Below are 10212 nucleotides of genomic sequence, written 5' to 3' on the forward strand. Positions count from 1 at the left end.
GTGGGCGCCTGGCCATCCGAGCCCGAAGCGGAAAGTATCTGCGCGGCGGGGCTTCAGGACTGCTGCGTGCCGACGCCGACATGCCCACCGCGGAGGCGCTCTGGGAGTACTGAGGGCCAGGGGGCGAGGACCAGACACTCACAGGGCGCAGGGCCCGCCAGCCCCGCATTAAACTTTGTCAGCGCAGGTTATACTCTTGGCACTGCAGAGTGGTGAGGTGAACCCCTGGGACCCCCACCCCAGCACACACAGGCCTCCTGGCCTAGGCGTACAGCTCATCCCTGAAACCGGAGCTCCCTACCCCGGCTGACCTGGGAAGCCCCTTCCAAGTCTGGGCGCTGTCCCCTCCTGCAGTCCTGCTGCCCAGGACAGGCACCACCCAGTGAGTGGTAGGGATCCGGGGATGGAATGGGGCCGACTGAGCAAGCAGGAAGGGGCTACCGAACCTGGATCCGGGGTGGGCAAGAGGGACTTTCCTTCTACGTGGGGACGAGGAAGGAGCAGCTCCTGGCTTCTCCAGAGGAGCGGCTGTGACACCAAGGGCCAAGTGTCCAGCAGGGTCCAGAAGCCCAGGCTGTCAGTGGCTTACAGTATCCCCTAGTGTCAGCTAAGAGCGGTGCAGGCAGGGGCTGGTGAGGTGCCTGGCCAGCAGGTGGAGCCAGCCCGGAACCACGTGGCCGCTCCACTAGGGCTCCTAAGAGCAGGCGCCCCAGAGAATAGCAACAGGGGCAGCACAGCCAGGCGCTCAACTCGGCTCCGGAGTCGTCAGTGCCAGCAGCGGGAAGCTGGTGGGCACTGTGGACCCTTGGGAGGTCTGCTGACTCCTCAGACCAGCTGGCACCTGCGGGTCTGGGAGTCGGCCCTACAAGGAGCCTAGGTCTCTCAGCCCTGGGATCTTGCAGGCTGCAGTGGCCAGTGGGGGCCTGGGAGTTGCAGCAACCAGCAGCCTAAGACAGGGCACTTCCTCCAAGGTAGGTGGACACGGGCTCTGCCCACCCCATGTGCTGTCCTAGCTTCTACATGCTGCTTTGCTCAGAGGTGCTCTGAGCAAGATATGGGCATGAGCACTGGGTAACAGCTGGAGCCAGAGGCTCCCCCTGGGAAGCGATAGGAGTGGCCCCCAGTTGTGGACAGGGCCCTTAGGAGGAAGCCATTGGGCTTGTTCTCCAGACCCTCAGCCCTGGACAGCGGGCAGCCAAGTAGCTGGGTGCTGCAAGGGGGACCCCTTATCCAGAGCATCTCGAGGGCCTTCTTCCCCAGGTGAGAGGGCTCTACCACGCGGGCACTGGGAGGGCAGCAGCCATCAAGGGCCCCGTGGAGCCTGTGAGGGGGCCGGCTGCTGCCTGCCTGAAAGTAGGAAGGCGTAAAAGACAGCCAAGGCCTCGACTCAACCAAAAGGGTCGCTTGTCAGCAGAGCACCTTGCACAACACAGACGGCTCACAGCAGGAGTGGGCATGGAGCACCGCAGGCTCCAGATACACAGTCACCCCCAGTAGTAAAAACAGCACCAGGCCAAGGACAGGCTGCAGATGGGCCACGGCCCCACCCCCAGGTGACCCTGAAGAGAGCACAGTGCTAGGCACAGCCCCAGCTGTGGGCCCCTTGCTGCTGAGTTTCTGGCCACAGGCCACACACCCCTGCACGGCGCAGCAGGTAGGGCTTTGTGCTTTGGTTGCAGGGAACACCTTCCCTCCTTTTAGCCCCAGAGGGGCCACTGGTGCTCCTGGGACATGGCGGGAGCAGCAGGGACCACACAGTCACAAACGCCCAATCCCAACCCCAGAAACTGTCTCCATGGCCTTCCCACAGGGCCAGTAGTGGTCCCGATCACGGTCCAGTGCCTGGTGGAACATCCTGTGCACGGCCGGCTCAGCAGGAAGAGAAGCCGCCCTGCGGTGAGAAGTGGTCCAGCAGCTGCAGGAGGAATGGAGGGGTGAGGGTGCACAGGCCTCCTAAGCAAGGGACTGAGAGAACAGACTTTTGGCTCTGGGTTATCACCATGGGCCAAGGAAGGGAGGATGGAGGCTGGCACCCACCTGCTCACAGTAGGACAAGGCTGGGGCTGCGCAGCTGCTTGTACACCTGGAGGAGCCGCTGGGCTGTGGCACAGGAGCCGGCTTCATCCTCTGTGCACAGCCGGTCACGCAGGGTCTGCACCTCACGCAACAGCACCTGCAGGCAACACAGTTCAGACCCTGCACCCTCTGGGGCTGCCCCACCCCTGGGAGGTCCAAGGGAGAACACTGGGCTGTGGCCTGAAATATGGGATGCACAGCCAGGAGGGTACGGCTGGGAACAGATGGGGCAAGAGCCACAGAGCAGCTGTGACCCACCCACTCGAGCACCTGGTTGCCCTGCCTGGCATCCTCCAGGAACTGTGCACAGGGCGCAGACAGGGACGCTCACCTCATGGTTGGCGTGGATCTGGCGGAGATACTGTACGCGGAGGTCAGGTGGGCTGGAGCCCCGGGCAGCCTGCTCCATGACCATCGTCTGGGGGACACGGGGGTTGGGGGGGGCAATCCTGAGGTGGGAGCCTGTGTCTGGAGGTCCTGTCCCCGTGTGCAGAGCAGGTGACCCCTTCCATGTGCCCCAAGCTCTCCATCTGGGTCCCCATGCCCAGTGACTGCATCACACCTCTGTCACCCCTCACTGTCCCACTCAGGGGCCCATGGATGGTTACTTAGAAGGTAAGCAAACCTTCTGCTAGTCCTAGCCCTTCCCTGCTCACATCCAAGCTCACATCCTCACTGCCCACTCTGGCCTCAAGGCAGACAGCTGAAGGGCAATCCAGCCCAGCTGCTGGTCCACCCAGCAGCCCCACATGGGACTGGCCGCCTGCTCCACTCCTTCAAGGCAACCCAGTTTGCCAAATGGCCAGTAAGGCCCTGTCAGCTTACCAGGGACGAGGACCTCAGTAAAGCTGCCACCCAAGGACCACCTGCTAGCCTGGGACTCCAGGAAGTGCTGGCTCATAGAAGTTGCCCATCTGAGCTGTGCTGACAGTGTATGTTGGTGTCACCACAGTTGTGCCGATTCCCAACCGTGGAGCAACTGCATGTGACTGTCAGAGCTGATTTACGTGTGGGAGTCCTAACCTCAGTACCCCCAAATCCAACTGTATTTGGAAATGGGGTCTCTGTAGATGGCCAGCATGAGGTCAATAGGGTGGCCCTACTCCATATGATATTATCCCTATAAGAAAAAAAATCTGTCCGAGCTGATGGTGCACGTCTATAATCCCAGCTGGGAGGCTGAGGCAGGAGGATCACCAGGAGTTCAAGCCTGGGATACATAGTGAGTTCAGGGCCAGCCTGAACTATAAAGGGAGACTCTGCCTCAAAAAATATTAAAAAGAAAGAAAAATCTAGCCACAGGTGATAGAACTTTCTTGGGGACTGTATGGCCCTATGGGTGGAGCCACTTCTGACACATGGCACCACTGCCCTGGACACCACCCTGCCAGATAACAATGTCAGGACCGGACTCCTATGTCCAGGGATGAAATCTGTACTGCACCATGAGCACCTCATAGGATGAGCTTCCAGCTCACGATGGCTGGGGTCAGGGCACGGCATCAAGTGGAATCATGTGGGAGTCGCAAATAACTCTGAGCTCTGATGGGAGCTAACACACCTGCCTGGCCTGGGCAGGGCCTCCCTTCATGACAGACGCATCCTGGGACACCGTGGGGCCCAGCAGCCACCAGGTCCAAGCAGTGAGAGGGAGGGCGACAAGCTCTAGGAGAGGTTGAGGCTGCACACAGCCACAGCAGGTGGAGCAGTGGTCCCCTGGGCGCTGGCAGGACTGGGGTGCCACACCAAAGCGGCTTGCTCCTGCCCCAGGAACCCCCAGGGCCACTCACTGTGCTCAGAGCAGGTGGACAGATTCCTCGCCTGGGACCCGTGGCTGGGCTTGGTCTCTCCATCCAGCCCCCACTCAGCCAGGGGAAGTGAACGAGGAGGTGCAAATCCATCCACACATGGGCTCAAGCAGGGCTTGGACAAGGGATACTGGGGGCAGGGGCAACTCTGGAAGGTAGCATCTGCCTGTCGGAGAGGCACCTTGCAGCTGTCCACACAGTGCTTCCTCCTGCGACCCCTTGCAAACCATGCCACCTGCAGCCTCGAGTGCTCAAAGCAGCCCACAACCCTGCCTCTCCCCCACTTGGGCCATAGCAACTTCCCTACCTGCATGCGTCCGATGATGGCATGGTGTACCCTGCACATGTCGGCCAGAGAGGAGCTCTCCACTTGGATCTCCACAGCCTGGATGGGCCCTGCCAGGCATAGGTCAGTCACGGCCACCTGCAACACACGAGTCCTTGCTGGCAGCCCCTTCCCCACCCTGGCCTGGGATGCCCCTCAGTATCTTGCAGGCAGGCAGGGCTTGGGGCAAAGGGCCCTGGACGGGACACCCAGCCAAGAGCCCATGGCAAGAAACGTGCTGTCTGGACGCAGACACAAAATGGGGCCCTCGGGACAGCCGGGAACCTCCTCTCAAGCTGCGGCCAGGCATCTGGACTGTCCGTGGCCTTGAAGGCTGCCCCACCCCACCTGCAAGCCATGGCCCATGTGACACCAGGGGTTAGCTATCACGTGAACCCAGCTGTGGACCTGTCGGAGGGCCAGCCACACACAGCCCCAGAACCCTGACTGCACCTGCTGACGGGCCGAGAAGCAAGAAGCCTTGGCTTGCTCTCCACACCAGCTCCCCTAGAGCTGGCAACCCTCTTCTCCACCCACCCAGAGCCAGCCTCAGGGCCTAGGGACAGCTCAGCCTCAGCCTGGCCGGAGGGCTGTGCAGTGGGCAGCAGGGCCCAGGCTCAATCCCAAGTGGACTCTGTGTCCACCATCCTTGGGGACAGTGGTGTCCTGGCAGCCTGGACCACCATGCAAGGCTTTGACGGTGTCCCAGGAGGGATGCACGCAAGGGACACGGTGGGGACTGCTAGAGCCACGTTTGCTCCCCAGAGCGCCGAGTGGGTTAACTGCTCCTAAGGCACAGGCAGCCGCAGCCCAGCAGCACTCAAGGGAAGAGAAGGGACCCCGGGTGGGGAGGGCCAGCCCTGCTCAGACTCCCCCAGAGCTGCCCAGCACCACTGGTGGGGAGCCCTGCTTCCCCATGGGTTGTGAGCTGCGCCCCTGCTTGCCTCTCGGATGATGAGGTGGATGTCAGTGCCATCGGGGGCCACGCCCTGAACGGAAGACAGCGCTTGGGCCCTCACGATGTCCACGGCAGCATTCTCTGCGAGGAGCCACTGCAGGGTGGCACTGCACAGGGGGACACCTGGCGGGGAGAGGGGCGGGAGCTTGGGCTGGCCCTACTCAGCAGCATCAGGGTGGCCGCCCTGACGTGTCCCCTCCCAGTTTTACCTCAGGGCCCCAGCTGTCCTCAGCCCCACCCCAAAAAGGGTGCTAGGTGGGCTGGCTAAGAGGAAAGGGAGGTGGTCCCCATGGGGCAGCAGGGAAGAACCATGCTGAGCACTGTGCGGGAGGCCCCGCCAGCATGAGTGGCCAGTCCTGAGGCAGTTCCACTACGGCGGGAACGCAGGGGTGCTCTATAGGGTGGTCATGGTCACAGCCTGTGCACAATCCCAGAAACTGCGCAACATCTGTTGACAGCACAACAGTGACACTGACAAAAATACACATTCCAGGCTCAAGACCCCACATCCTACAACACAAAGGGTCCCCCACACACAGCAGGAGCAGGAGCCAGACACAGCAGGCTCAGAACTCAGAGAGGGTCCTGATGGCACTGTGGGCCTCGGGGCCTTGGGGCTAGCTCCCCAGATACCAGCCCCATAAAACTCACCAGGCTGTTCCCTGGTGACACGTCTGCTTCTGCGTTTAGGTCATGCTTCCAGTTTTTAAGAAACACAATTTAAAAGAAATGTGGCAGGACAACGCAAGACAAGACTGCAACAGTGATCAGGGATGTGGCAGAGCTCAGAGGGCTGCAGGCCCACAGCTGCCCCAAGAACCACTGGGAGAGGGAGAGGCGGCCCAAGGCTGCAGGCCTATGGCTGAAGCCACCAACCTGAGTGACTGTCCTCCAGGGCAGCCCTGAGCAGCTCTGCCGACACTCGGATGGAGGCCGTGGATGGTGGGAGGTACTTGGCCCGCAGGGCTGCAGGGCCTGCCGGCTCACTTCCTGGAGCACGGCATGTTTCCAGGAAGGTGTCCACCAGGTCAGCGGCAGGGCCGAGTGGGCAAGCTATGTGCGCGTGTGGTGGGGCCAGGCTGGGGAATCGCAGACACTGTAGCATGTCCACCGTGTGTCTGCTCAGGGGCAGGCAGATGCCCTCCTGCTCTGGGAGGAGGTCGAGGGGCTGCCCCTCCACAAAGGGGTCCTCCAGAGGATCTGAGGGGCCCAGCGCTCCACCCACCACCTCCCGCAGGCTGTAGAAGAGTGTGCAAGACACGGTCACAGGCAAGTCGAGCACGCCGCTTTCACTGGGGCCCAGGGGCAGTGTCACTTCACGCTGGCTGCCAGGGCTGAGCCTGTCCACAGGGATGGTGTAGGTGACGGCTGAGCCAGCAGAGTCCAGGTCCAAGGCGGAAGAGCTGGTGAGCACCTGGATGCACAAGGTCCAGCCCTGGTCCAGGTTGAAGTCGCTGCTGTTTTCCAGCAGGCAGGTGGCCATGAGCACATCCTGCAGCTGCAGGCGGCTCCAGGCAGTGGTGGTGGTGCATGAGATGGGCGGGGGGCCCTCCCGGCTGGAAAGCAGGGCGCAGCTTACATTCATGGCCTCGTTAAGGCTCATCAGGGCCTTGTTCCGCTGATCAACAGCCTTCTTCAAAAAGGACACTCTGCAAAGAGCAGATGTGGCACCCGGAGTAGGGAGGAGACCCGAGGGGAGGGGATAGGGGTGGCATTAAGGAACCAGCATCTCCATCTCTGGTGCCCCCCACCAGGGAAGAGGGGCGAGGGTGCTACCCAGGAAGGGGGTGTCTCGTCTTCTGGAAGCCTCTGATGCAGCCCTGTGGGCCTTGATGGAGCCAGAGGCAAAGTAATGGCCACATGGGCTGTCGACACCAAGAATACCGCCATCCAAGACACAGCAGAGATGGAGACACCACTCACCTCTCAGAGACATCGCCGATGCCAGAGAGAAGCTCCTTGATTTTCCGGCCTGCATTTTCTGTGGTCATTCTAGTGGGAACACGCACCTCAGAGTTCAGGTCTAGCCGGCAGGTCATCAGGCAGCCTTTGGCAGACAGGGCCAGGAGCTCAGTGCCACCTGGTGGACATCAAAATAAGCGGGCAGGGGGGCAGCTGCCGTGACACTCAGCAGTGTGCCCCAGACTCTAGGACTAACAGAGACGCATGGCACTAAGGGAGGAAAAGGTCCCCAGGAAGGCCCAGGACACCCCCTGGGGACTGGGCAGAGATGCTGCCCACTGGGCCCTCACACCCTGAAGGGAACTTCCTGAGATGGAATTTTGGTACAGCAGCAGTGGCACCATGGTGGAGTTTGGGCCCCACGGACAGGAACAGGTTGCAAAGGGGCCAAGTGAGGATACTGTATGCCACTGCACCTGTCAGGCATGGCCTGACCTTCACAAGGCCACACAGAACAAGACTACCTGAGCTCTTCCAAAGAACGGTGCCCCTTGGGTTTCGGTCCCTGCCTATCCCATTTCCTCACTGCGGAGCCTCTCGAAGCCTGACCGTATCCATAGAATCTGCCTGCTCTCTTCCCTGCTGCTGGGCTGCCAGGGAGCACCACAAACAAAGGCTACTTCTGCTGAGGGTCTGCCTGTCCCCAGCCCCCGGAGTACCACCTTGGCCGTGAACCCTGCCAAGACAGATGGCCAAGTAACTGAGGCCAGTCACCTCACAGGTGCTTTCACCTCTGGCCACATTCACTGTGCCCTACCTCCCATTCAAACCATTTCTTTCATAGTGAATATTCACCATGGCAAGATTTATTAGTGTACTCACAAACCTTCCTAAGGGGAAAATGTCCTGGGGAAAGGCTGGTGGCCTGCCTCACATTCCAACACCAGGCAGACACACCCTCCAGTTTGAGAGCACCACAACACCGTCTTCCTTTGGTCCAGAATGGCTCATTAGCAGCCACACAGGGGCTGAAGCGGGCGGGTCCCAACCCTCAGAGGACATGTAAAGTTTTGACCAGAGTTATCTGAGACCTAATGAGGCAAGCATGCTTATGCTGGTCACCAGGGGCAAACACTGAGTGGCCAGTCAAGCGAGGGGCCAGAGTCCACCCACCCAGGCAGAGTGCCACCCTTATGCTGAGCCCACAGTAGGCATGCACACTGTTGTTCCTCGACCTCGAGACAAGAGGACGTGAAAACTAGGCTGGACCCAGTGAGGACAAACCTACACCTCTTAGGAGAAATCAGAGAAACTAGCAGACATACCTGCAGGTATCCTGGATGACAGAGAGAGCGTCAGGACACTGCAGATGCTCAAGCTGGCAGGGCACAGCGTGGGGGGCAGGCCTCCGGGGGCTCCATCGGACTGTGGGTGCTGGGAGTTCAGGGGGGCACCTCCAAGAGCCAGGTCTACCACGCAGAGGTCTGAAGGGGTGCTGTGGTACAGGTGGCTGCCCCCACTACAGGCAGCACAGAGCACAGGCCCTGGGAGGAGGTATTCTCGAAGCTCTGGTACCAGATTCCCTGACTTGTCCCAGCTGGCCTTGATGGCCAATGTCCGGCCATGGTGACCAAGGGCCACCAAACAGTCTGAGTACACATCCTCACAGGGCGGCACACTCTCCACGGCCTCCCCAGCCTGAGGCTCTGTCTTCAAGGCCCCAATGAAGACAACAGGTTCCTCTAGGTGATGGAGGATCTTGACAAGGGCCTTTGGGTCACCAGGGGCTGACCTGGAGGTGACCAAACCCTTTAAGACCACACAGCAGAGCTGCCCATCAGGAAGACCACAAAGGATCACAGGGGACTCTAAGAGGGTGGCATCTGCTCCAAAGAGAAGCCCAAAGAGAGCCCCCTCCAACATGAAGCCCCCACATCCCTGGGGATGGCCACGTGGCACCCCGGAGCCTGGTGGTGACACACAGCACAACACTGGCAGGAAGCAGGGAGATTTCAGTTTCCCTGGGGCCCCAGCTGGCGGGGTGCAGGTGGATAACTCCACCTCACCAACCAGGCCACCTGGCCAGCGGTCCTCCCCTGGACCAGGACGCTCAAACAGCTGCATCTTCCACTGGGCAGGGCCTTGCACCAGGGCCACGAGGACATCATCATGCACAGTGAACGCGCAGAGTGTGGTATCTGGGAGGACGCAGGCATCTGGGTCCACAGTGATCACTGGGGAAGGGAGTTCACTGTCCTCATTGACCTCACTTGTCTGGCTCACAGGCCTTCTGGAACAATGGAACTAAAGTCAGGACTAAGTGGGACAGACTGTACATCTGTTCACAGTAACACAGGGGTCACCACAGGAAGTGCTCTGGGAGGGCCCCACAAGACTGTCAGCTGCTTGGCAGACCAGCTGCACATAAGATTCCCACACCTGGCCTGTGGATTGCTCAGGATACAAAAGGATACAGGGGCTCAGATGGATGCTTCTTCTCAGAGGACTGCAGGCCTGGACCAGTTGCACACACCACCTCTCCACATCACAGACCAGCAGCAACAGTCACAGCTTCCACTACCAAGTGCAGTCCCCTCTGCAGGGACTCCCCAGAAGAAACTTGACCATCAGGTCAGGTGTAGGCCTGTTCCCCAGGTGCAGACATGACCACCTGAGGCCCACTTAAGAAAGACTCCTTGCAGCAGGAGACTCTTCAAGAACACCTGGTACATCGTGCCAGGGAGTGCAACCCTCCATCCCCAGGGCTGTGATGTAGAACCCTGTGAACCAACCCAGGGGCAAACCACAAGCACACTGCAGGGGTTATGCTAAGAAGTCGACGCCGTGGAGGCCACGCTGGCCTCACGGAGGGCACGGCATCGGGCGGGCTGGGCACATGTGAGCCACGATCATCCCTTACCTTGTCGGAGGTGCCAATGACAAGCAGTAGATTCCCCTCCGGGCGCACAGAACGTAGAGCGCCCTGCGAAGGGCCAGGAGCTGCAGGTGCCACACCTGGTCGGGGAACTGGTACACTGCCTGGAAGCCAGGAGAGCGGAGTCAGGCCAGTCGCTTGCGCAGCCCAAGGTCTCACAGCGGAGAGGCCCTGCCGCCCGCCCGCCCGCAGCCCGGCGCTCACGGTC

The 10212-nt window shown here is 60.6% G+C and overlaps 2 protein-coding genes across 2 annotated transcripts in view; one reads left to right on the forward strand and one right to left on the reverse strand.

Moving 5' to 3' along the window:
• Fscn2 (fascin actin-bundling protein 2, retinal) overlaps positions 1 to 1399 on the forward strand; it is a 10162-nt gene extending 8763 nt beyond the window's left edge. The window contains exon 5 of the mRNA XM_010618744.3: positions 4 to 1399. Within this exon, the coding sequence (XP_010617046.1) occupies positions 4 to 113 (110 nt within the window). The 3' untranslated portion in view covers positions 114 to 1399. The remainder of the gene's footprint in view (positions 1 to 3) is intronic.
• A 3-nt stretch (positions 1400 to 1402) lies between these two features.
• Faap100 (FA core complex associated protein 100) overlaps positions 1403 to 10212 on the reverse strand; it is a 13582-nt gene continuing 4772 nt past the window's right edge. Inside the window, exons 2-10 of the mRNA XM_010618745.3 lie at positions 9990 to 10108; positions 8395 to 9359; positions 7091 to 7247; positions 6044 to 6816; positions 5154 to 5290; positions 4192 to 4308; positions 2408 to 2494; positions 2038 to 2173; positions 1403 to 1915 (exon numbers count right to left, since the gene is read on the reverse strand). Coding sequence (XP_010617047.1) covers positions 2042 to 2173; positions 2408 to 2494; positions 4192 to 4308; positions 5154 to 5290; positions 6044 to 6816; positions 7091 to 7247; positions 8395 to 9359; positions 9990 to 10108 — 2487 coding nt within the window. The 3' untranslated portion in view covers positions 1403 to 1915; positions 2038 to 2041. The remainder of the gene's footprint in view (positions 1916 to 2037; positions 2174 to 2407; positions 2495 to 4191; positions 4309 to 5153; positions 5291 to 6043; positions 6817 to 7090; positions 7248 to 8394; positions 9360 to 9989; positions 10109 to 10212) is intronic.

Source organism: Fukomys damarensis, unplaced genomic scaffold, assembly GCF_012274545.1.
Source record: "Fukomys damarensis isolate Sample0158 unplaced genomic scaffold, DMR_v1.0_HiC HiC_scaffold_23, whole genome shotgun sequence".
Classification (NCBI taxonomy): Eukaryota; Metazoa; Chordata; class Mammalia; order Rodentia; family Bathyergidae; genus Fukomys; species Fukomys damarensis.